This window comes from Cottoperca gobio, chromosome 22 (genome assembly GCF_900634415.1).
Source record: "Cottoperca gobio chromosome 22, fCotGob3.1, whole genome shotgun sequence".
In the NCBI taxonomy this organism is placed as follows: Eukaryota; Metazoa; Chordata; class Actinopteri; order Perciformes; family Bovichtidae; genus Cottoperca; species Cottoperca gobio.
In genome coordinates this window covers 16,995,008-17,022,939 of record NC_041376.1, presented here as the reverse complement: position 1 = coordinate 17,022,939, position 27,932 = coordinate 16,995,008, and the positions used below count along the sequence as shown (strand labels likewise).

General features: G+C 41.2%; 1 protein-coding gene across 1 annotated transcript; it reads right to left on the bottom strand.

Annotated features, from left to right (window-relative positions):
* pdss2 (prenyl (decaprenyl) diphosphate synthase, subunit 2) lies at positions 1-27,932 on the bottom strand. The gene is made up of 8 exons (XM_029461377.1): positions 27,403-27,932; positions 21,383-21,517; positions 13,711-13,909; positions 7,599-7,673; positions 5,935-6,102; positions 4,416-4,547; positions 3,186-3,221; positions 1-395 (listed from the first exon to the last, which is right to left on the bottom strand). The coding sequence occupies exons 1-8, from the start codon at positions 27,648-27,650 to the stop codon at positions 240-242; spliced, it is 1,149 nt and encodes a 382-aa protein (XP_029317237.1). The 5' UTR covers positions 27,651-27,932; the 3' UTR covers positions 1-239.

Here is a 27,932-nt window from a genome sequence, read left to right as displayed (position 1 = left end):
TAATGTGTTTTTATTCCTTGTTTTTAATGATGACCATTTATGGATACAGCCATTGCATTTCTGATGCACACTGTCATCCACAACAGAGCAGAACAGTTTCTCCAGCAGTCAGCACCTGGCACAAAGAAGTTGATTTGTCTCATAAGTGTCAAATGTTCAGTGCGTCTCATCCTGTTGCCCTTGCAGACAAAGACACTGTGTTCTGTGAGTGTACGTGTGTGTGTGTGTGTGAGTCCAGGTCAAAATTTGGAGATGGCAGAGGCGATGTTCTCCAAGGCAGATCGAGCCTCGGAGGAGGGGAAAGCCTGGACGGCCTCCAGAGCCTTGTTGCCATGGTAACAGCATAAGTCCACCGCTGAGCTCACGCCTTTCTCCGACTTCACTGTTGCCAAAAGCTGTCGAGGGATAAAAACACACGTTACTTCATCACCGTTTGTGTCACTGCTGTTACGATCCAGCTGTCAACACTGCAAAGTGTTAAAGAGCCAGGGGAAGTTAAGTACTCTGAAAGTGAGGGATTGTACAGAAGCAAAGAAATGACAGAAAACCCAAATGTATAACACAATCATGTGCGGAATCTGCATGCTGCCCCTGGCACCACTGGAGGCAGCTTACTACATTTAACTACAAGAGGAACATTTCAGACTCATCACTGGGAGTTATAATTTAAAAATTGTCAGGCCTTCGACGAGGAGAAGGGAGATGCACTGACTTATGTTATTTTATGTTTCTGTAGGTTCTGCGCAGGCATCTCACAGCTCTCCTGTCTTTTCAGTCTGTTAATTATGGCACCAGATCACAGCTGCTGCACAGACACTTTTTGCTACAATTCAGGTAAAACATTGAACAAAATGCAAAGTGCTCAGCCTTGTTCATAGTGTCTGTGATGACTTAAAAAGACTGTTCAGCATTACTGCCAAAATGTGCAAATGATTTGAATTCTAAATACATTTCTTATATCTGGTTGAATAGAATAGAAAGTCTGTGTCTTTACAAACACAAACACAAACACAACACACACACACACACACACACACACACACACACACACACACACACACACACACACACAGCTTAAGTATTCAGACTGAGTGTATTTGGGCGTCTCCTTGTTCCTCACTGCTGTGTGTTGGGACATCTTTTGGCTGAGGGCGTTTTACCTCATGAATTCTAGAGGTGGAAATCCATGTTGGCTTCCCTTTAAAGAAAACCTGCAGGTGTATTCAGGTGCAACTTATCAGAACAATTTACAGTGTATACTGTATATATTAGTACGTTTTCTAGCTGTGACATTACTTTGTTTTAACTTGTATGTATGTAAAAATATTGATTTGTACGAGAGAAAAAAGATTGATCCCCGCGACAAGATTTTATATTTTGCATGAAAATGAAATGAAAAATGCTGCAGGTTCTTGTTTTCCTTTTTTTGTGAAAGCTGTTTCTACCCACTCACTTAGTGACCTGGTAGGCCTCAGGCCATATTTTGTGAAAGTGTCTCATTATTGAGTGAAAGTTTCTTATTATTTTGCAATACTAAGTAATTATTTTGTAAAATTAAAGCATTTATTTGTGACATTAAGTCATTATTTTTGAGGGAATAGCTCTTGTTCCAGGGCGAGCATAGCGCTTGTGCTTTTCAGATTTCATGTGTTTTGGGACTCAGTTTATATCGGACCTCATACGAATCGCTGGATGGTTTCTAAGATGTTTGTCGTCCTCCAACCATTTCTCATTAAATTTGCCATTAACCACGCAGCTTCCAGTTATTTTCTTTTTCATTACATTACAGGTCATTTAGCAGACGCTCTTATCCAGAGCGACTTACAGTGAACTAAGTACAGGGACAGTCTCCCTGGAGCCACTCAGGGTTAAGTGCCTTGCTCAGGGGTACAATAACAGACCTGGTATTGAACTCACAACCTTCTGGTGTTGTATTTGGAAGCCGTACCACGAGACCACTAGGCCATCACCACCTTTTGCCTTCTTTTTTTTTACTACCGCAGCCCTCAAATCGGAAGCTGGATAAACACGTCCTTCTTCTAGGTTACCTACCAAGCTGAGTGTACACTACCTAAATATAAACGTATAAACAAATAGGTATTGGATGTTACGAAAATGGTCTTTGTTGTAGAAAAAAAAAACGGAATCAAATTAAATACCTCCTACAATCCAGACATTTTGAGATATCTTCAGGATCCACAGGGACCCTGGTTATAGTTTTGAGATACTAAGGCCTTATATAGAGAACGTTTGTCATGATGATGACTTACAGGATCTCCTTTTTTTTTTTTTTTCTCAGTTTTCATAATATATATTTCTTTTACTGGCAGAAATGGGCTTCTATAGAAATGATCATTTTTACAGCTGGCAAAAGGTGTTTGCTAAAAAGTGTCTTTTTGGTGACTGTTTTCTAATTGGGAACGAAAGATTAATAAACAGATTGCAAAACAGTATAAAATGGGAGTTTCTGTAAACATGTATGGTTATTTATCAGAGTTAATGGGATGAAAGCACATGGTAAATCATGCAGACACTTTGGAGATACCAGAGATGTAAACAAAGTTCCTTTAATTATGCGTCCCCATCTTTGTGCTGAATCAAAGCAAAGATTTACACTCGTGGGCCCAAGGTCTTTCTTTTTCCTCCCCAAAAATGTCCTCCCTTCCTCCGTCCTGCTCTCATCTCTCCTCCCCTTCAAACTTCTCCCTATGTCCCCTTTTCGACAGGTCTGCTGAAGGAGATTCTCTCACAATGCCACTGTCTCACAGCCTCGGTGTCTCCTCCGCAAATAGGCCTCTGTAACTAATCCTTCCTGCTCTGGTTTCAGACTGGACTAGATAACCCCCGCAACACCATCAGACCCCTCCTCTGCAGCTTCGGTCTCTTCTTGCACCCCTATCGGCCCCCCTCTTCTCTCACACATTGACTTTGGGAAGCTCATTTCTCAACTTTGATATAGGTTACAGTGAGACGTCCTGTTTCTCTTTGATGGCTCTGTCAGACGCCGTGCTGATCAGTAAACAGGTGGATACATTGAGATAACACGACGAGAGATGGAGCAGTCTCACTGAGGCAGCTGCACTGGGTGAGAGCACCACATGTGTGTAACATTGTGAAGTACAGAGTTCAGAGATCACTGAAGAGGCAGATTCTGTATGGAGGAAGACGTCACCCAGCGGGCTTACCTTTGAGTAATCCAGTTCGTCTCTCCGTGTTTTTACCTTGCAGAGAAGAGAGGGATTATCAGTCACATTACCCAGGTTTTCAAGGTTACCCTAACAATATGATAAAAAAAGTACAATTTGCTGAAACTGAACTTTTTTAAAATCAGCACATTTTGGGGCAAACCAGACAAAAAATCCTTCATTTGGAATCCTGTTGATACAGTCTGTTACAAACACCCAATAAACTACTTTCCTCAAGACGAAAAGTTTTAATAAATGAAGAATGGAGAGAAGTGCAACTCATATCACTGAAATTAATTTAATGGTTTTGAGCTCGAGCATTCATTCACTACAAGTCTTCAAAGGTCTTGTTTCATTTTCCATATTTTCAAGGGCAAAGTGTCTTAAAAATCCAGTTTGCTGCATTGAGTAGCTTGGTAAGCAGTTCTACCAAGTCCCCCTGACAAGTGCAAAACATCTGACAATTAAAAACAAAAAGCCAACATAAGAGGTACAACACAGCTGCGCTATCAGAGTCTGATTGACTTAACGACAACCTTGTAACTGAAAAACACTTAAATGCTACATTTCAAATGTTTGAAATCATCACGTTTGTCATCATGAAATAACACTAAGACGGCATCTTTTTAAGTTGCACTTTAAGTTTTCAGCTGTGATGCTGCTACCTTTCAACCACAAATCCATTTTCTTCATTCCAAATGGAAACTGGCTTCCCGGTCACGTGGAACAAACTTAATCGTGGACGAGATTGTGTTTTCTTGCGACAGGCGACAGTTGACAGTTTACTGCAGTTAATGATTGCATTAACAATAGAAATAATGACTATAAAATGTGGTTTATCAAACTTAAATTTAAAAATGTTTCTGTTTAACTTATTATAGTATAATTATTTTAGGACATTTGCATAACTGACATTTTAAGAAAATCTCACGTACCCCCCTGCAATACTCCAAAGTAACCCTAGGGGAACTAGACCTCCATTTGAGAATCACTGCTCTGAAGAACATGAATGTCTGCAATTTCACAAACATCCAGTAGGTGTTGAGATATTTCAGTCTGGAGTGAATGATCCACACCAGCAGTACTTCAGAAAACCTGTTACACTTTTCAGATTACAACTTTAGCGCAGACATCTGTTTAACACGACCACCAGCCACTGAAAGACTCCATTCAACTAAACAATCCAAAACTCATGTAGCTGCTGCAGCGGTGTCACAGACCCATTCATACCTGCTGCAGCTGCTGACTCCATCTCTCCTGGCCGACGATCTGACGGTGGAAAACCAGCGGGGCGGAGTTTAAACTGAACGACACCGGCTCTCCCACGCTGGTCTTCACAAATGGCTGCAGGTCAGAGTTCAGCTGCAGGAGATAGAGCACATTCAGGCTGAGATTACACTTTGGAACTTCCAGGCACCAATTAAAGCAACCCACTGGTGAGAACGTGAACAATTGAGCGTGCACTCTGCCTGCCTACACTCTGAGTGACCCTGTTAATGAGCAGCGTGATGAACAGTCCGGTGAAAGACACAGCTAGCCTGATGGTTGTCCTTCAAACACCTCATTTCTGTTTTCTCCCATGCTGAGATTCCCTGTAGCCACTGAGGCCTGCAGACAGGCAGCTACAGGGAGCCGCAGCAGGAGGGGACATACTAACACAGCACTCTGAGGGGGTTGGTGATGAATGATTTTTAGTCTAACACCAATAAGATCCAGCTGCTGAACCTTTAAAAATATCGGCATTATCTGGTGCACTAACATATGTATGTTTGTCTCTGGGGTGAGGATAATAACACACGGGCATTTAGATGTAATGTACTGACAGGATAGTATCTAAATACTGCTCCATCTACAAAGAAATGACAGATTTTACCAGTCAATTTATTTTATCTGCATTTTCTTCAGCAGCCAGTTTGAAGCAGAATTATTCATTTATTTTCAACTTGATCACAAATGAAAGCGTACGGGGTTTAGGGCGGACAAAGACTATATTAAAGCTCCTTGGTTTAAAATCTATAGTACCGCATTGGTCCGACTATTAGACAAAACTTAAATATATAAGGGCAGGAGTTTTGCCGTGTGCAAAAACTCTGGCATATGTCCAAGAATTAGAGAGACGCCACAAAAAAAAGCTGCAAGAAGAAGTTCAGCGGTAGTGAAATCGAGGAACTGTTAAATAAACTTAAACAATGTAAACATGATTTTTCAGAGCGGCAGTAATAGCGTTCCAGAAAAAAATCAAAAAGCATCTGAGAATAATATGTAAACTGAACGCACACAATATCCTCCCCAAAGGGTTTTTATAGCATTCTCTTTAATAATCCATCATTATAATCTAAAATATAGAATAATATAAATGTTATTATATATAATCATTCACTTTCTCAAATTGAAAACTTGCGTTTCCTTGACAAGACAAACAATTAGTGGATTGTGAGAACGAGATGTTTTTTAAAAATCTTGGTAAGAGTGCTTTCGACCGCTAGTAACATTTTCTCTTACCCAAGAGAAGAGCAAACTTAAGCAAACATTGGTGAACACCAGAAATCAATAAGTACTAACAAAATAAAAACTTATTCTGGATACGAACAAAAAATAAGAGGAAATGTGTATTTATATGGCGTCCTGCAGGAGGCCCAATGTGTGTTCTTGTAGTTCCCCATCACTCATAGTAAGAATCTGACTGACCCATAATTCCTCCTCCGAAGACCAACTTGTGTGGTGGGTGGGACGATCACATTACACTCACCTTGTGACCCATTGATAGGTGCTTGCCGTACTTGTACGCCAATCTTTGGGACTCCTTGTCGTGTTTGGCAAGCTCCATCGCAGCTTGACAGCTCTTGGCCAGCAGTGCCCCGTGGGACAGGAACGTGTGCTCCTCCCACACGGCCACGCCGTCAGCGGGACTACTCTCCTGCAGAGCAAAGAGAGGCAGACACCTGAGCTCTCACTGCTTCTACTGTAGCGCTTCAACATTCCCACAGAGCACATCAGAACTCCTCAATCAAACAACTTGTTCTGTGACTTTAGATTTCAGTGTTAAAAGTCCTTCTGTTATTAATATATGAAATACTTGATAATAGAGAAAAAGATCAACTTAAATCTCCATTGAAAAATGTTAATTAATCCTGAAGAATTTTCTAGAATAATACAGAAGACGATGAGGTCAGAAGTGAAACTTTGTCTGGTACACAGTGACGGACTCTGAACACTTGATGATCTATGTCCGAACATAAAGTTCTATTAAACTCCTGCTCACCTTCAGAACGACTCTTTTTAATTCTTTATTTATTAAGATGTGTTTTTTTCTTATTACTAGCAGCGCCTAGATTCAAAACCATTTACAAAGCAGTATTTCACTTTTATGTTGTACACAGCTGGGAACTAAGAAAGAGGATTAAGGAAATAAAATGATATATATTGCATTTTGAGAATACTCAAAATGTCTCAACTTTATTCTCAACTTTATTCTTAGAGATCTTCCTCATCTCTCCCCCTTATACCTGGACCTAATACTCTTCCCGATGATCTAAAAGCATGTCAACCTTAGTCACTTCAAAATAAAAACTATCTTCTTGTGGCCTCTAAATTAATTTGACTGCACTACTGTTTTCTTGACCTGTTAAGGGTTAATGTAGCTGTATGTACATTTATCTTCTTGTTATCTAACCTCATTGAAAGACCAAAACCAACACTTCATTGGTTGGCCCCCACCCTGTCTGGAGCGCTGAGCGCCGACCACATTTGTTCCTACTGAAGATGGAAATCTCTCACAAATATATATATATATAGTGTCATTTTAAGAAAATCTCTTCTCCTGGAACAGCTGGGCATGTCTAGCAAATGTATGTTAAATTGTGCATTTGTCGGGGACTATTTTCAGTGGCGGATTACTCCACATTTAGTGCTCTGGGAGTATTTCAGGCAGCAGGACGGATGTGTGGTTGACTCAAAATAACTATAGGAACGTGTTACATAGTGCAACAGTGTGGCTCACTGTTTTTAATAACTTCTGGACAACAATGGCAACAAACGCTTTGGATACGCACACAAAACTTGTTGGTAAGATAAATTCATTGTTGGTTTTGGTCTTTTACAGTTACAGACGATAGCAAAAATATTGAGTATCACTAGCCTCTTTCTTTTATATATAAAAAAATATTTAAAAAAATTAAAATTCTAAATTTCTGTGCTTTGAATTAATATTTTAATGCTGTATATTTGTAGGTAAAGTGCTTTTAATTACCATTAGTTACGAATGAATTAGCCTTGCATTTACTTTTAGTCTTAAGTCATTCATTTTGTATCGTTGTATTGAAAATGACTCCAGGATCTATTAAGAGACAGTTTTCTATTGCAACGGTCTGTCAGGCTTTGTCCTTACAGACCGGCTTAGGAAAGATGCTTTACCTCAGAATTATTGTAATTCTCATTGTAGATTCCTTGAACCACGTCACCGATGGCACTCGAGATCAGTTCAACAACCTGTCAGGCAGATAAACAACACGAGACCTTTGGCTTCAAATTTCAATCTTTAAGCATCGTCAGAACATGAAAACACAATACATGAAAACACTCATCTGATGTGCGAGGCTCAGCTAAATAATGCACTACGAAAACTCAACCCTCAAAAACAAGAAAAAAAGCAATAAAATGCGGGAAATGTTTCTTAAAATACGCAGAAGAAAACATTTTCACTTGTTAAGATCTTTTAAAACATCTAAATATCTAGAATCAAAGAACCCACAAATATCTTAAAACTAATGCGGCCAGACTTAAAACCAAGTGAATTTGTCCAGATACAAAGAAAAGATTGAGATATTAGTGGCATCATCTTAAAATAAGGCTGATGTTTAGGAATTATATTTTAGCTATGGTTGGTCATGTTCGACGTAATAGAACTATACAACGACTCAGTGTCTTCTTAATATGTGAAGAGATGAAAAGGATAAGATGCTTGAAATAAGAAATTACAGTACAGTTTTGTACTCGTCAGTGTTGATCACACGGCTTTATAAATCTGGAAATTCTAGTTTCAAGCATTAAGTTACTCAGAACCAGTTATACACTCTTAGCAAGAAGTTATAATATCTTAGATAATTATTGGCAAAAAAGCTTGAAACACGTGAAATGCTCGAACTTAAAAAACTGCCTCAAAAACCAACAGATATCACCTTGATTTAAGATATTTCATCCTACTTGGATTTGACTCAACATGTCCATCAACAGTGTCCTGTTCAAGTGTCCTTGGACTCTGGCAGAACCTGCTCCCTCATTATACGTCACTCTGGCTAACAGCATCGACTAAACTCCTAAAGCTTAGATGAGGTCGATCAAAACGGACTACTCAGTTCATCTGTGACATTTGGAATTAAAACCTCAAGAAATCAAGAGGTGAGATGAGGGTTGGAAACTCAGCTGCTCATTATCAGGCCAGAGGGGGGCTCCTGTTGATTTCATAAGGCAGATCTTCATTCATCATCACGTCCAGTCGATAGAGATCAGGTGTGGTCTGAGGGGCTGAAATGGAGCTACAAGGCAGATGGTGAAACCAAACAGGACCAAGAGTCCAGAGAGCATAGAGGGCTTAACAAGGTTCACGCTCATTTTTCTCCACAAAAGAAAGATTTATTTCACTTTGTGCTTTTGAGCATTGTGGTTAGTATTATCAATAGTGATGGGCAAATGAAGCTTTTGTGAAGCACTGAACCACTTCAGCCAATTGTTTCGGAAATAGGTTCATTACTCGAAGCTTCAGGTACAGTGACCTCTTACTGGCCAAGTGCAGGGCTGCAGTGGATTTAAAGTATCTTTGCCTTGAAACGCACACATCTAAGACTGAATATCATGTTCTATTTAAAAATAAAGATGGATGATTGTGTGTATGTGTTATTGAGAAGAGAGTGCTGGGGGAAAATGTGGGCTTATTAGGCTTTAAATGATAGTACAGTTTAAGATTGGATAGAGGTAAGGGAAATGAAACGCAACAGATCTGGTCGGATTCAAACCCCGGGCTGCTGCGGCAAGCCTTTAATTCAGGGAACGCCTGCTCTACGAGCTGCGCCACTGGGGCTGCGCATTTTTATGTGGGATGTACATTATTCTTTCAACAGATTTAGATCTGGTTTCTTTACTTGCACACAAGGAACAGATGATGCTGGCGTGCATACAAATTGTTTCGCTAGTTGGCTGGCTCCATAATGATCCAATACAAACGCAATACCAACAACTCAACAGCAATAACGTATACTACTATGACAACAACCCACAAATTGTGCATTGTTTAGAGCGGTTATAAAGTGTTGAGGCACTCAAATTCAAAACTGTCTCAACCTGTCAGAATCGAGACGAGGCAGTGGCAGCGAATCACCTGATTGGACCGCGAACCAGTTCGGTGATTCATTCAGGAAATGAAGCAGTTACTGCTTCATACGTCATGTCACGTGATTTGAAGCAGTGGTTCTATGGAATTGTAGTCCAGAGTTTGAAACACGTATCGAAGCTTCAGTATCACACTGCCATCACTAATTATCAATCTGTTGATACTTTCAGTTAGAGCTGTCCTCGACTTCATACATTCTTAGTCGACTTGGTCTAAACTCTTTGTTCACTAATCGATTGGTTGATTTAATGGACAGATCTGTGGCACCGCTTTCCATCTGGTTTACCAGAGATGTGTTTAAAGGTTTATTTATCTAAGATCAAGAACAACTGATAGTCGGCATATGGACAATGAGCCCTGCTGACAGTATTTATACATTGGTGATTGTCTGAAGAGGCACAGAGATTAAAGAAAAAACGTTAATTGGTAAATGAGAAAGAACCCCTTTTTACTAAAACAAAATCAATGATCTGTTATTTTCTTCTTTAGTTCTCTTATATCTTTATGTTGCCTCCTGATATCAGTTGAGTGTTTATCAGGATACATCAGTTTGATTTTAGTGTTTAGTTTTGTATTTATTGTTTTTATTTTTTAAAAGAGCCAACAAAACTAACTGACACAAACTGTCACAGTGCCTTATCGGGGCGTGAGTGTTTGCTGCAGTTGCCCATTTCCTCTTACAGGGGGCATGCATGACTACATTTTAGCTTACAGAAACACTACAGGCCCCTTACCAACCACCAGATGAGAGGCTGCATCTTTGCAAACGATAAGTCTGGATCTAATGAATGAGCATAAATGTAAAACTCTATCTCTCCGTCCTTCATTCACAGCCACGGACCTGTGCGGACGGAGGCCACGCCTGTACAGTTCAGATGAATGAGGTTAAATTTAGAGCTCCTTCAGCTCATCCCAGACATCCTTGGTTCATAAGAAAAGTCTGGTGACGCTGGCTGCTCCGCCAGCCCCGCCGTGCCCTTTGGGTAACTGAATCCACCGGGGGAAAATATTGAGGAAACCCGAGCTTCACCCACAGACCTGGAAGGACAATGTGCCTACAGTATTACCAGATGTGGTGTCTCTGCCTGCCTTGGGAAGTGGGGGCCAGTGGGGGTCTTTTTTTGGAAAGTATCAGATAAGCTCTCCCCCTGGCTCCCCCTTACTCCATTCCCAAATCCAGCCAGATCGTGTTTTGCCGACAGGTCTGCGAGGGGGGAGAAACCGGAGCCCCGTGGTGAGATTACTTTACAGTTTATACAAGTAGCGGCGTAGGTTTCCTCTCAAGGCCACGACACATAATCTCCGTCGCTCCCTATGCCTTAAAAGAAGAAGAAAAAAGGCTGGTTTATGAGAAAAACTTCGAAAGCTGCAAGGACTACTCATCTGTCACCCTGTGTATTAAAAAGATGTGGGACAATGACCCCACACAAGCTGCTTTTCATATTAGACTGCCCTCAGTTTAACACTCTTCAGAGCTGAGTTATAAATATCTGACAATTAGCAGATTTTAATTTGTGAAAAGGCCTCGATTGCATTTGCCTGGGGGTAATTCTAAATGACAGCAAACATCTATTTGTATGTCTTGTTTCATCCTAAGGAGCTACATCAGGTTGGATGCAGTGTTTAAAACTAAAAACTTTTAATCAGCCAGTAAAAAAAGCAGTAAAATGTCGAACAATGTTCTGTGGCTCTGCAACTTTGAAAACATATTTTTGAAAAAAGAAACCCGATGATGTAATCTGGGTAATTTTTATGAACTGGAGGTAAGGTGTTTGAAATGAGTGAGCATTTACGGGGGGGGGGATTTCCACTTGCATATTGGGAAATGTTTCTGGACCTAAAGCCACACTAAAGACTAGAAGTGAGGAGGACTCGACCGCAGCCGTTTGGATTTTGAACATTCTTTTGAAAAATCTGTTAACTCTGCCTCCTTAACTCACAACTTCATATTTCTCAGTGTGCTCTTAGTTCCCATGCTGGTTACAGTACTGACACAAAAGGTTGATGATGTTGTGTGAATCTACTCAAGATCCTAATTTACAAAACTACTTGAGGTAAAATCCCAGCCACACATTATTTTCTTTCACCCTCATCAAAGTTAAATGAACTGCGACACATTTTATTTAGGTTCAATTACAAATCATGGACAAAAGTCAACACGAGCTCACACATAGGAGGGGAAGTGAACAGGATCTTGGTAACCTATCATCTCACCAGTTAAAATAAAAACTTTAGCTCAGGATGATGGACTTTTCATTCCTGTTTGCAGTAACAAAATTTCCCCGCCGTTCATAAAGCAGTGAAGACCAACTTCACAGAAACACAGCTGAATATGAGCATCTGTGCATACTGTGGTTTGCACTCCGTTCATTTTGTTTTGCTAACCTTTTCAAACATGAGCAACTGCTGGCTATCAGATGTCCAACTCCTCATTACCTTTAAAAACTTCCACTTTGGGGACGTTTCCTGTGGTCGCTTCAGATTACAGTCACACTCCTTATAAACAGCACTGCAGGTTTGTTTCTGACTAATAGTTTCTATGGTAATTTGGTGCCACTTGAGTTTGATTGCCATTGCTATCACCTTGAACTAGACTAAAGGGACAAAAGCTCCAAAACTTTGATTCCACCAATGCCAACTTGCGTGGTGCGGAGGTTAATGTGACGACATCATCATTAGCTCAAGTCATCAGTAGATCTGCCATTATTTTATTCTTTTTATGCAGTTTTTTTCTCCATCTTCCAGGAAAATCAATTCCATTACTGTCATTTCAGAGTGACAATTATCTGTCACAGTACTGTTGCAGTGACCAATCCTAATGAAAGTCAATTAGCACTGGGAAAGAAATGCCACACCTTTAAAATAATCTTTCATTTTTAAAATAAATGTTGGTTCCTTGTAACTCCTGATGTGTTTTTCCGTACAAGAAGCACCATGGATACCGCTTACATCATGCCATAGAGCAGACATAAACCCAGACTGTGTGTGCTCAATAAGAGGCGGCGGGGAAGGGGATAAGGCTTGGGTCCGGCTGATGGCACGAGGGGGGGGGGGGGCGGTTATTTTGATCCACTCAGGCAACCACATTCTGACTGAGCAGCGTGGTGACAGCATCTGTCAGTGAGAGGTTACCAGGCTACGTAGCTGATATGATCTGAGGTGCACTTACAAGACCACCACCACCACACGCATCCAAAACTGCAAACTCAATAAGAAGCATTCCCATGGTGTACATGTCCATGGAGTCTCCTGACCACATTCTCTACCATATGCCGTTATAAAGACCTGTTTATGGAGGAGTGATGTGTTTACTACTCACAGTGTGAAACTCACTAAGGATGACCTGGATAGGTGTCAAGAATTTCAAACTGGAAAGCACCGGACCTGCCTGGTATACCGAATTCTTCCACTTGGTGTCGCACTTGTCAGTTTTGATGTCATGATCCAAGATGGCAGCGAGCACAGACGGAGCGGCGCGGTGCTTTAGTGTAGTCTCAGTTTTCTTTGACGACTGTCACGTTTCATCTCGTCATCTCAAAAAACACATGAACTGTCTAGTAAACCAACACTGTGCCGACCGCCCACCTCGACCGACGTTTCTCCTTCATGTTGCTGGCAATAAATTGCGAACATCCTGTCAGACACTAGCAGATCCGTTAGTCCGTTTATAAACTCAATATTATTTTAATCACGATGTCATATTGCTCATTACTGATGCAATACAAGTTAGCTGTAGCACCGTGGCGCCAGAAATTCCATGATCTGTGGGAACTCAAATGATTGCAGGCACGAGATGTTGAGTTTGGATGTGGTATGAGATAGAGAAAAGACCCATCCTGGGGGGTGGTGGCCTAGTGGTCTTGTGGTACGCCTTCCGAACAAAACACTAGATGGTTGTGGGTTCAATACCAGGCTGCAACCATTGAGCCCCTGAGCAAGGTACTTAACCTTGAGTTGCTCCAGGGAGACTGTCCCTGTCCCTGTACTTAGTTCAATGTAAGTCACTCTGGATAAGAGCGTCTGATAAATGACCTGTAATGTAAAAGTAAGGGCCGCTGGGAGCTCATATTGAGACAATGTTTCTCAACGATATCTAAAGTATCTAAAGAGGGCTAAAGTTTGTTACCAACAGACGGGTACCTGAGTGTTATTCAGTTGGGCAAGTCCAGTACAAGCGTTCGCTAGCAGGAAGTCTCCGCTCAGGACCGCCATCTTATTCCCAAACTCCATGTCCTTCAGCGGGCCGTCTTTAACCGTCCACTCCTTCAGATCGACTATCCCACGATGCACCAGGAACGCCGTGTGGATCAACTCCGTGATTTCTGCCAAGTTTCGCTGGCTATGAAACAGAAACAAAAGAATTTGAAATCACAGCTTTTTTTGTCAACAGCTTTTACAGAGAGGCGTTACGGAGGCTTGACAGTTAGAGAGCTTTTTTGACAGAAACCTTTTCATTGTCTTTATGCTGGTGAAATATGCATCACGTACAGGTGTGCTGACCACAAAGGAATTAATCAAAACAAAGGATTTGTGGGTTTTGTTTATCCTTCTAGCAAAAGAGAAAACATCTATTTAGACAATGAAACGACAATACTCAGATTGTGAAGTCTTGTTTTTAATTTGACTAAAATATACAACACCGCTCCAAACAAAGACTGTTGGGATCATCACAGTTCATCCCACTGATATCTGAAACATTTACTTACCAGACAACTTGAAAGAATAGGATACTGTGTATCTTTGAAAATAAGAGAGTTCTCTACAACTACAATTGGGATTATAAACCTTTCAAGTTTCAATCAGCACACTGAAGGGCAAACACCAGCACCGGCATGAGACGTCTTACTGCACCAGTGTTAAAAAAAGATATTAAACTTATCATAGCAAATAACAGCCATTCTTGATTATGAGAGAAAAGCCATTGAATAGAGCCTTTCAGAGCAGCCTTGGGGAGGATATAATCAAATGTTGATTCAGCCATTGGTGGGGGGTAATTAGGCCCCTCTCCATATGGAAGGAGCTCGCCACGCTGCGACAGGAGGATCTATCCAGACAGGGTTGGAAGCGCTGATAGCCACTTACGACCTTCTTTCAGCCGCTGTGAGAACCTGATGAGCCAGTCATCTGCCTTGCGCTCCAACCCCTTCCTATACACACACACACACACACACACACACACACACACACACACACACACACACACACACACGCACACGCACGTCTTGTAGCCAGGTAATTGCCGTGTTCAACGTCGGCGTGGAAAAGATGTGATTAAAATTCAATAATGTCATCTATTTCGCCTCTCAATCACATCCATTGTCTGGTTGGTTTCTCAGCTCGGTGACGCAGAGCAACAACACAGTCGAGAGAACGAGAGAATGAGAGTTAATAAGTTCAGGCTTTAAATAAGAGGAAATTAACAGATTGACAGTCGTGGGTTCTCAAGGTGCCTCGGAGAGATGGCTACGCTCCACGGGTTTCAAGGGTAGAACTCATTGTTACAACAAGAGGAAGATGATAAAGAGCTGATTTCAGGTCATTAAAAATAACATTTTAAATGTTATTCCAAGGCCAAGGTCAGCCGTGCGGTGTCCGTTTACTTTAACTTGAGCCAAAAAAAACAAAAAAAACAAATAATCTGTGATGAATCTGTCATCTGCGCCTGCTTTTGGCTTCATATCAACATTCAATTGTGACGATCCATCAAGGTGGAAAACACGGTGACTGCAGGTCTGATAAGTGAAACAGGAGCATTAACGGAGCTTCATCTAAATTGACTAACAAGCACCAGGTGAAGCTGACTGTGGCCGCTATTCATCTTTATTAAATATTCCACAATGAAATGTAGACCCTAATCAATCAAATGAAATATAACAGAATATCAATTAAAGAGAATTTGTTCGATTTAGCATTTCACTGCTATAACACTAAGGCTCATGATGGACACATGGGGGGACATCGATGTGGCAGAACCAGTGATATCTTATTTTTTTTTTTTTATTCTTCCTTGGCAGAATCTGGCATCTACATTACCCACAATGCATTTTGACAAACAAACTTTTGGTTGGAGATTTGGGTGTGCCTCTAAGAGCGGCTGATTTAGCCTTGATCCTGTAGCCTGGAGCAGACTGAGTGGGATACAGAGGTCTGGTAAACTCATCTCTATCTCCACACCCCCAGATTCTTTTCATTTCAAACTTGTAGTCTTCCGACCCAACTAATAACTCGAGGCCATTTATCTGAGCCCCCTCTGGATCAGCAAAATACATTGTACAACTTTGTTCACATATGCAGTAGTGCTCCCCAACACCTGTAAACAGACATTAGTACATTTTAATGTATTATTTCAATCGATATTATATCACTACGATCCTCTATCCCCTGCTGTATGTCTATTATACTGTAATCGTACATTTAGGAAGAGCAACTGGAAAAATGTTTATGGATAAAAGGACCCGATGTAGACAATTTTATATCGTCTTGAAATATATACACTGTGTATATATATATCGCCTAACCCTAATTCATAGGATAAATGGAGAGAGTCTTTTGGAGTCCCATGATGATCAACTCAAGAAGAAAGAAACCCACCCTAACAGGAATATGATGAAACACACTATCTTTCAAATTACTTACATTTTATGATTTTGAAGTACTGAGGCCGATACGTACAATATATGGACATGACTTCCATGGGTTTTATTTACGACTCATTGTACGATATGACCTCGATCATTTTTGCTGACCTCGCTATTGCCCGTTGTGGTAACATTGTTTACATAAGAAATGTAACCAGCATTGTAGCTGACACGATGCCAGAATAAACAGCAGGGCTCCCCCCACCGTTCTAAGACTTGGGCATTGCGCAAAAATGGCAAATTTCTGTCAACAGATCCCGAGAGTCCGTTTAAAAAAGAAAAAACAGTTTTGGATGTGTGGTTTTATTTTATTTATGTTTTATTTAGTCAGTTCAAATCAGTTGATCCCCGGTGCATACACATCCCCAAAGCTGTGCTATCTAGCAGTCCTGATCGGTAACAGTGGAGCTTGGGGAGGAAAAAGGGGGACAAGGGGGCCGGTGTATAAATAGCTTTGGTGCCCAGTTGCATAGCAACGGATGCCATCTTGCCGAGGTGTAACGCCCCTCACCACGCCCCTTGTCCTGACTGTTCTGTTCCATTTGCCTCCCTCTGCAGTCTGCCTCGCCATCAAATACAGCCTTGCAGATGTGAGTGCGTCCCTGTGTGTGATTTAAAGAGCTGGCCTGTCCATCAGACGGGCTGTGTGATGTGTTCAGTGGCATGGCTCTCATTTGTCACAAGAAATTAAGAGGTGTGGTGGGCACAAGTTGGACTATCTGTGAATATGTGTTTCTATCTATCTATACATCTATCTATCTATCTATCTATCTATCTATACATCTATCTATACATCTATCTATACATCTATCTATACATCTATCTATATCTATCTATCTATCTATCTATCTATCTATCTATCTATCTATCTATCTATCTATCTATCTATCTATCTATCTATCTATCTATCTATACATCTATCTATACATCTATCTATACATCTATCTATACATCTATCTATCTATCTATACATCTATACATCTATACATCTATCTATCTATCTATCTATCTATCTATCTATCTATCTATCTATCTATCTATCTATCTATCTATCTATACATCTATCTATCTATACATCTATACATCTATCTATCTATCTATCTATCTATCTATCTATCTATACATCTATCTATACATCTATCTATCTATCTATCTATCTATACATCTATCTATACATCTATCTATACATCTATCTATCTATCTAGGTGGTGCTTTGGTGAATCATCAGTGTCAGGCAGCAGAGTGGGAAATGTTTTACAAATGCTGCCTGTCAGGAGGGAGGAGACCATCCCCCGGAGGTTTCAATCACCCCCCCCAAAACCCGCCCTATCCCGACTCCCTCCATCCTTCCATCTCTTCCATCAGAGGTACTAATGAGCCCAGGAGAGGTGGAGGGGTTGCTGGGGGGAGAGAAAGAAAGAGCAAGATAGTGCAAATGAGGTGATCAAGTCATGCTGTGTGTGTGTGTGTGTGTGTGTGTGTGTGTGTGTGTGTGTGTGTGTGTGTGTGTGTGTGTGTGTGTGTGTGTGTGTGTGTGTGTGTGTGTGTGTGTGTGTGTGTTTGGGTTTGGACTATCCATCACACATAAGTGAGGGAATGCTGCATGTTGGGTTCAGTGATCCAGTGTCACAGTGATGCGAGTGCCAGGTTGTGACATGAGGTGTGTGTGTGTGATAAGCTGTCCTGTAGTGAGACACAACCTGCCGACACGGCTCGGCATCATAGCCTAAAAAAAAAGAAGAGACTTAGGCGCTTCCATGGCGCCCGGGTTATTCCAATTAAGTCTAATATTAGGATGTTTCTGCATAGACGCGGCTCCACTACACACATCGCGTGCCTTGTGCCAGCTCGCAGTAAGAAAGAAGCCTTTCAGGCACCCAGCGCACAGCCACGCCAAACACAGCAGTCACTTCTGGAAACCACTTGGCACACATCCCTTTTCTGAGCTGCATGCTGGGAGTCGAAGTGTGTGAGAAAGCCAGGGAGGACCTTGGGGTGCTACCTGAAGCATTTTAACAGCAGTACATTAATACCTCGTTTAACACTTTACATTTAAAGGAGCTATACAAGGAATTCAGAGCATATCTATGATTCATGAGTCTCTGCGCCCATTTCAAATGTTATCAGCCTTATTAATAATAATTATTGAATACAAAGCAGCAACTGCAGGGTGGTCAAAAAGGGAGCAACTGACATGACCTTTTGTTTGCCCCCCCCCCCCCCCCCCCCCTTAGCTGCTAAATAAATATAACCAAAAAAACCTCAAACACATCCCATGCTGTAACTGTGGATATATTGCCACCACATTCCATCAAATTCGCAATGTGATGTAGTGTTTCATTTACAGGAATTCATATGGATGATAACCACAGAGGACAAGATAGAATTACGTGACACAAGGATTTTATTTCACTATTTATCCTTCAGCAGCCATGTAACCGGGACAAAAGTGGCATCGCCTTTCTTGGTCTGCTTGCCATGCACATTTATGGCTCTACAATGCAATGTTACACATGTTTACTGCCCTCTGTTTGCTCCCAAACAGCGCATACATGTACAGTATATCTCAAAAGTGAGTACACCCTTTAGATTTTTGCAAATATTCTGTTATATCCTTTCAGGGGATAACATTATCCTACTGAAACTTTGATATAACTTAAAGTAGTCAGTGTGCTGCTTGAATAACAGTATAGATTTATTGTCCTTTGAAAATTACTCAGTACACAGCTGTTAATGTCTAAACAGCTGGCAACAAAAGTGAGTACACCCCATAGTGAACATGTCCTAATTGTGCCCAATGATGTTGTTTTCCCGCCCTGGTGTCATGTGACTCGTTAGTGTTACAAGGATTCAGGTGTAAATGATAAGCAGGGCTGTTAAATTTGGTGTTTTGGGCACAATTCTCTCTGAATGCTGGACAACATGGCACCTCATGGCAAGGAACTCTCTGAGCGGCTGAAAAAAAGGATTATTGCGCTTCACAAAGATGGCCTTGGCTATAAGAAGATTGCCAACACCATGAAAATGAGTTGCAGCACAGTGGCTAAGATCATACAGCGGTTTTCCAGGACAGGTTCCACTCGGAACAGGCCTCGCCAGGGTCGACCAAAGAAGTTGAGTCCACGTGCTCAGCGTCATATCCAGAGGTTGGTTTCCAAAAATAGACGTGCGAGTGCTTCCAGCATTGCTGCAGAGGTTGCAGAAGTGGGATGTCAGCCTGTCAGTGCCCAGACCATACGCCGCACACTGCATCAAATCGGTTTGTATGGCCGTCGCCCCAGACAGAAGCCCCTTCTGAAACCGATGCATAAGAAAGCCCGCAAACAGTTTGCTGAAGACAATGAATCCAAGAACATGAGTTACTGGAACCATGTCCTGTGGTCTGATGAGACCAAAATAAACCTGTTTGGGTCAGATGGTGTCCGGCGTGTGTGGCGGCACCCTGGTGAGGAGTACCAAGACAAATGTGTTTTGCCTACAGTCAAGCATGGTGGTGGCAGCATCATGGTCTGGGGCTGCATGAGTGCTGCCGGCACTGGGGAGCTGCATTTCATTGAGGGACACATGAATTCCAATATATACTGTGACATCCTGCAGCAGAGCATGATCCCCTCTCTTCGGAAACTGGGCCGTAGGGCAGTTTTCCAACATGATAATGACCCTAAACACACCTCCAAGATGACAACGGCCTTGCTGAAGAAGCTGAAGGTTAAGGTGATGGACTGGCCAAGTATGTCTCCAGACCTAAACCCAATTGAGCACATGTGGGGCATCCTCAAGAGGAAGGTGGAGGAGTGCAAGGTGTCCAACATCCGTGCGCTCCGTGATGTCGTCGTGGAGGAGTGGAAGAAGATTCCAGAAGCAACCTGTGCAGCTCTGGTGAATTCCATGCCCAGGAGGGTTAAAGCAGTGCTAGATAACAATGGTGGTCACACAAAATATTGACACTTTGGGCACAATTTAGACATGTTCACTATGGGGTGTACTCACTTTTGTTGCCAGATGTTTAGACATTAACAGCTGTGTACTGAGTAATTTTCAAAGGACAATAAATCTATACTGTTATTCAAGCAGCACACTGACTACTTTAAGTTATATCAAAGTTTCAGTAGGATAATGTTATCCCCTGAAAGGATATAACAGAATATTTGCAAAAATCTAAAGGGTGTACTCACTTTTGAGATATACTGTACATATGTGGAAGACAGAAAGAGCGTTATCTAGTGTGTGTGTACAGAATTTAACCAATAGCTGTGGATTTCAATTACCAGCTTAGTTTTAAACTATTGAACCAAAGAAGTTGCTTGGTGGAAACTGGCTGTGGTATGCTAATAGCCATAATTCCTAAGACACTCTATGACTGTGATTAAGGTTGGTAGACACCATTTAACATTTGAGAAAAATTCTCAAGGGCATAATGTTTCTATGCAATGTTTATTTTATGCAATAACAACCAATTACATTTTTCACAGTTAGCCAGGCTTTAGGGAATTTCCTGCAGAGGAGGAAGATTCATCAGTGCATCCTGCTGATGTTGATATTTGTACCATGTAGAGCTGTAAAGTCAAACATGCAGTAGTGTTCAGGGAGTGTAGCAGATGTCTGGAAGTGTGCGGAACATCGACAAACCAAACACAAAGCCAGAAGAACAGCTTACTGAATCGTCGATGCTTTGATTGACATTTATTGGATCCAATAAGTAATGGACAAAGCTGCAGCACATGCACAGAACCTGTAGTCTATCATCTTGTCACTAATGTAAAACTAGAATTATCGCCTTGCTGTTGAATGCCTACGCCAACCAGTCAAGTTGCAGTTACATCCATGTCTGTCCAAAATGTCATTACTTCATAATATTATCCTACGAGATATGTGTGAAATTGTCATGAGTAGAATATGAATTCTTAAGTTATGTCCAAAAACGTGTTTTGGAAGTTCACAGGAACCTTGGCTTTGACGATCAAATTCTAATCAGTTCATCCTCGAGTACAAATGGACGTTTGTCCAGAAGGAATTCCCTCAAGGCGTTCCTGAGATTCAGCGCTCACGAGAATTTGACGGATAAATGGACAGACAACCCGAAAACATAGTGGCTGTCCCCGTCACAGAGGCATAATAAGGCAAACAGATTTCCTCAACACCCAACAACACGTCAGTGGATTCAGGTTATCTACCTCGGGTAGATGCCGCTGACCATGTCCTGAGCCAGAAGATCGGAGGCTGCGTGGCTCGGCCCCGCGGCTTTCGACAACAGCAGTACGACCAGTCCCCTCGTCGGGAGGTGGTTCCCGCTGTCGTAGACGAAGCCCCTGCAAAGAAATACCATCAGAAGATCAAAACACACAAATAGACCGACAGCAGACTGTATACAGCAGAAGTCTTCTCTTGGGGAACACTGTTAACACAGATCTCATAGAAGCTGTATTTTGTATTTCTGTTGTCCTTTGACCACAAGATGTGTTGATTGATGGAAATAATAATAAAATAATGATAATGTAGACATGTAAAACATGTTATATACAGTATACTACACAGTAGTAACATTAGTTTGATGCTATTTGAAATGGACTTCAGGTCTTGGCCTGTCATTATAGACCATTTCCCATTGTACAACAAAATGTGGATTGAACTGAATTTATGGAGCATGGGCAGAACAAATAACAGCAAATTAATTGAGCAGTTGAGTTTTGCTGTAGGACTGTATAGTTTTTCTTCTTTCTTTAAGGAGAGGGGGGAAAACAGAAACACACCCACGGAGCCCAGAGGTAGCTGTGTGGTGGGCAGATTAAATATCCTTTTACTCTCTCTGGGGAGCGGTTAGACAGAGCACCTCTAATCCTGTCCCTATGGGAGCCCCTTGTGCCATGAATCACGCTCTCGTTAGGGGCTCCGAGGCAGACAAGCAACCACGCCCCCCTGCGCTCGATGCCCAGACACCGGCCTCACCACCCCACCACCAAGCCTCCACCTCCCTCTCTGACCCACCCCTGCGCCACAGGGGGAGGTGGAGGAACCCGAGACAGAGAATGGATGTGAGAGATAAAGCATGAAGAGAGGGAGGGGACGGAGAGAGATGGAGGGAATAGAGGCCAGACAGAAATGAGGATGCCAGAAAAGATGACAGAAGAAATACACTGGTGATTCAGTGTTCTGCTGCTGGAAGGAACACAAACCCTGAAGCTTTGTTCAATCCCAAAAATAAAAACATTAAAACATACTGCTTTTCCCAAAATATTTAGGATACAGCTGACATTATGTAGGGCTGTCTTTCATCGCAGCTCATGGGATTTATTTATGGGCACTCTAAATTTTTACTCAATTGAAATAAAGGGACTAGTCTGGTGCATTGATGAATGCAGAAGCATCGCCCGCTGAACAGAAAAACGGCTAGAGAGCAAAAATGATGAAGCTGCTCTCCTCTTGGGGAGTCCGGTTAAGCCAGTGGCCTGAGGGTGGCAGATGATTAATATTTATGTCACTATACACACCAGCATACATCAATCAATCACAACCGCCCTCCCGCAAAGGGGTGTGGCAAGGATGATGTGGAAAACGAGAGACAGTGAGAGCTACAGAGAGGGAGTGGAGAGAGAGAAATGGGTTGCTGTCATTTTAAAGGGTTGTGAACAGGTCACCACACCTTCTGCTCCGCAACTTCAGCGCAGGAATTCTGGAACTTTAGTTGCCGTATGCAGGGGCTGGAATTAATGAATGCAAATGTATGACCTCACATGTGTGGTGGCATATTGATCCCCTGTCTGTCTTTTCCCCCCTGAGTATTGAAATAATGAAAAAATGACTATATGCCTGTACTTACGTTTTAAGGGCATCCGTCTCTACTGCGCATAGCAGATATCTTTATAGATTATGATCATATGTTTAGAAAATCACCCAACAGTTTATTCCAGTTTCCAGGACTTGATTCTCACAATTCCAAAAAGCCTGGAGTACAGCAGGTGGTTCTGTACGGTGAGGAAATGTGCCTCTTGCCTTGAAAACATTATGAAAGGGTCCTGATAAAACAGTTGGTTTTAAAGAAAACATATTTGAGCTATTCTCTCTAATAGCTAACAGGGGACAACGTCATTTGTTGCAAAAATAAGTCAGATTGTGTTGAAGTCTATGAAAAAAAACGACCCTTCTACTACTTGATTTATTACCTCAGTAAACATTTTCCTGACGGTTTATGATCTCAATCACTAGATTCAAGTCTTCCTCAATACAGCATGATGTTCATATTGTAAAATGATGGTCCCATTTAGAGAAAGTTAGACGATAAAGCAGCGTATGCTTTTGGGCGTGGCTACCTTGTGATTGACAGGAAATGTGCATGACATCACCAGCGTGCGCATTCACATGATCCTTCGTGCATGTGCCCAGTACAAACTCCACAGGATACCTTTATGGATGGATTACTTATTTCCCAGAACTTTAAATATTTATGAATAAATAATCCACAATGAAAAAGTTAATGTTGCTAGAGGCTAAACCTAACCCTAAAATCGGAGGGGCGTCAAAGCAGTTTAATGCGCTTTATAGAGTTATATATATATATATATATATATATATATATATATATATATATATATATATATATATATATATATATATATATATATATATATATATATATATATATATATATATATATATATATATATATATGTATATATATAGCCAGCGTTGCCTTCAGGGGGTCTTTCTTGTGTTGGACCCACTTCATCATGTCGACAGTGCCTGCTAAGTCATTGTGTTATCTGTGTTTACCGCGGCTTTCAATAATTCAACCAGGTAAATATCTGCGCTGGAATTACCTGAGAAGTTGGGGTCACATTTGGTAATGTGATTCATTTGCGCGTTCAGGTTTCCAGATTAACGTTAACGCGTCAACATTGACAGCGTGTCAAGATATGTCAATGTGTCCAATGGCAACGACTACTTTTAATATCTTAAAGAAGCTTAGTGTTGCAAGTGCTTCTGTCTCCTCAGCAAATATTTCTTGACTTGGTTTGACATCAATCACAGCTCGAGTCTCACCAACTCTGTCTCCCATAGTGTACCCGTAGTTTGACACTAGAAGGTTGTTTTCACATTCATCTGCTGAAGTGTGAAACACTGAGTTTAACACGTGTACGTACAAGCAGGACTTTGTGCCATCGCAACTAATTTGGAGGCCGATTGTCGTCCTATGTGCAATTTACACAACTGTTATGTGGAAACGTGAAACCTCCAGTGCACTGAGAATGGGTAAAATATTAATGGGCTAATTGAGTTTTCTTTTTGAGGAAAACCCATAAAAGACACCAATTAATATTCCATACAGAGTATTTTCATATGTCTTAAAAGAGACTGAAGAAGTCTTCAGTCATGTTAATCTCTTCATGTCTGCTATGGAGCTGAAATATGCAGGCTAATGAGGCACCATTTAAACTCAACTTAAGAGTCATTGCATTGATCAAGATATTGAAGATCAAGCTTGAGATTCCAAAAGAAAAGGCGAGAAAACACAAGAGGGAAATACTAGTCGAAGGCAAACTCTCAAGGACTGTCCTTAAAGCAAGTTAAGTTTCTTCTCCAGGGCCGCAGTTCCCTCGCTGTAACTCCAGACTTTGGGGCAAAGTTAGCTGAGCTGCAGTTTTTGAGAATGAAAGGAAAGGAAAAACCGAAACCCAACTCCACGAGGGTCTGCCTGTCTGCTATTGTGGATATTTTTATCTGCCGCGCGTCTATGGCGGAGACACAGTGGGAAATACGAACCAGCCAACCCAAGCTGACAGTGAGGAGTCAGACTGTCAAGAGGTCTGCTTTCCCCCCTCCCCACCTCCACCCCCCTGCTACAACACCCAAATGGATTGTCATATCAGATTTAGGTGTATAGGTTATTACACCCTTGGGCTCCTGTTTCCAACACACCCGTCTGCATGGCGGGATTGAGTTTGAGGACTCTCTCCTCTGGTTCTGTTTCCTATGATCTCGAAGTTCCTGATTTCTTTGATAAAACAAAAGAAAGCTCGGGCAACTCCTATGATAATGTGATTGGATATTATTTGGAGGATGTGACCTGCCGTAGCTCCTCCTTCATCAATGCACAATCATGCTTTTGCATATTCATCATAAATCCTCTCTGGCTTTGTACAAATATAGCTAAAAACTGGATATAAGAAACATTAGTCTGGTATGGCCATAGGTCTGTTTAGGAACATCTAATCAAGTGGATTTATACCCAAAAAGAGGTGACTGCGACACAATAAACTGTCTAGTCTTTGGCCCTCTACTGCAGGAGAAAACAATACAGATTTCCCTTAACAAGTTGCACTGGTAGTTTATAGGGACGCACCGATTCATTGCCCAAAAACATCGGCTGTTTATCTACTGTGCTGCATCAGTCTTGAGCTGGCTCGAACAACAGTGTCTAGCATGAGCTGCTCCTGCAGAAGCCACTGTTAATGTTTCAAATCGTTTCTACATTTACATTTAATTACATTGATTTTATGTTTCACACAAATAAAGTTTTGGTTGGTCTATGCAAGTATTGATTGAAAGATCCTTCTCAGTGAGTAGGCAGTTGTACAGTCGGCTAAAAAGGCTTTTGAAGCAGTTATTTTCATAAAAATAATATTTTTCATGTGAAAGGTTATATTAAAGTCTGTTTCATACATTTCTATGATTGAATTTGTGCTCATTCAAAGAGGAAATCCTGAATGACTTTCTTTTTGTATCGTGAAGATTTGTCTCTAGTTTCCCTGGCAACAAAGGAGGAATAAATAACAGCAATAAACAAATAAACAACAACAACACAATCATTAATATTGGTTTTCTGATACATTACTATTTTAAACCCAGAATTTCTCATTTCAGTGAATGCCTAATAGTTTAAGCTCAGTCAAGCCTCTTTTAGTTTGATTGAAATTCTGTATATTATCAGTTGTTTTATCTACAGGGACTTTTCCCTGCTAATAAAGTTCTGTCCTTAATTACAGCTACTTTACTTCAAAACATTTCAGAGGGAAATATTGTACTTTTTACTTCACTACATTTATTCAGCCGCTGTACTTACTAGTTACTTTTAGAATTAAAAAACATTATACAAGTAATACTATGTTATTACAAAAAAACGAGAAAATAGAGAAAAGTAAAAAGTTTAATAGAAATAAAAACGAGTGTATCAAAATGTGTTTTTCTTCTTTCCGCTCCCATTAATCATCTCATGACTCCTCAGATGTATCTTGTGACCCATTGAAGGGACTGCTGGGAGCTGCTGGACTAAAGTAGCCAACTATTTAGCTGTTTGCCTACAAATCATTAAATGGGCTTGCTCCAAACTATCGGTCTAACCTTTTACAACCACACAACCCTTCAAGGTCACTAAATCCCGCTGACCTGTTGCTACTGGGTGTCCCAACATTAAAGTGGAAGTACAGGGGAGATCTGTGCAGGTGGAGCCCCCAAACTCTGGAACAAGTGCGTGTTTGGGTACACACTGCCTCTTCTTATATCCAACCGATATTATGTTTATAATACGCATATGATAATATTGTGTAAATAATTCAGCAGATAATAAATATACGCTTTTGTATAGTTATGGTTACAGACTCTCTCTCCACCTCCCTACATTCATAATTTCCAAAAAGAGACAAAACACACAATAAACCAAAGTTAAATATAAATTTGATAGCATTACACAACATAGCATCTGATACCCATCAGCAAAGACGCCAATACCTGACAATGGCTGTTGCTTGACTGAAAACAAAGTATTGATTTATTGATCACAAACAATTGTTGTTTACCAACATGTCTCTGGAATGTTGAAACGGGATACTCAGCATGGATCTGCAGGTGAGGTCATGTGTGTTTATGTTTGTGTGTGAGTCTTGTAAGACACAAACATAAACCCGCAATGATAGGAGTGCTGCCAAATGTATTGCTTTTTCATAAAACACGTGCACAGTGCAACATTCTCATTAAGTAAAAATGATGATTAAATAAGAGGCACACGTTGCCGAAACATTCATTTTAATAATGGACTGTTTTGTTTTACTTGTAAGTTCATTATCTATCTGTGAAACTTTGCTGACACACTGAGTCGAGATATTTTGCCAGACTTTTGTATGTAGTTTGAAGTTTACTACATTAAGGGGAAAAGCCACAAGTCTGAGCTGAGATGAAACCAGGAGGATTTGAGCAGCGTTACCTTGCAGTGTTGAGTAAAGGGTGTTGAGTCCCGACCAGCTTCTTGACATGGATGGCAACATTACTGAGTTCATCGCTGAGCAGGCAGCGGAGGCTCATGAAGGAGGTTGGATATCCGACAATCTTCTCTGCGTCGGCGACCACTTTACTCCAGTTTGAAGGTCCTGAGCTGGAGAACAGACTCAGCGCCCTCTGTCCTTGGCAGGACAAAGCCTTGCAGGACAGTCGTGACCATGTAGCGGGAAACATTTCCTATGTGACTGTATTGTTTTTGGTAGTGTGAGGCAGTCGTTTACAGTGCAATTCAGGTACCTTTCACCATCTTTAAATGATATGGCCAGATTCAACCGCTAACGTGATGACATGTTCTTAAATAGTACCGCATTTGTATTATTTATTAAAACGTATAATTTGCTATTCTGACAGATAAAACATACTGTTACTGTTGGAATAACTAGCTGTGTTTCAAAACACACGACCTGCCACTGTAAGCTGCCATCTTTAAACGCGTCATACGTGACGTCGTTGTGA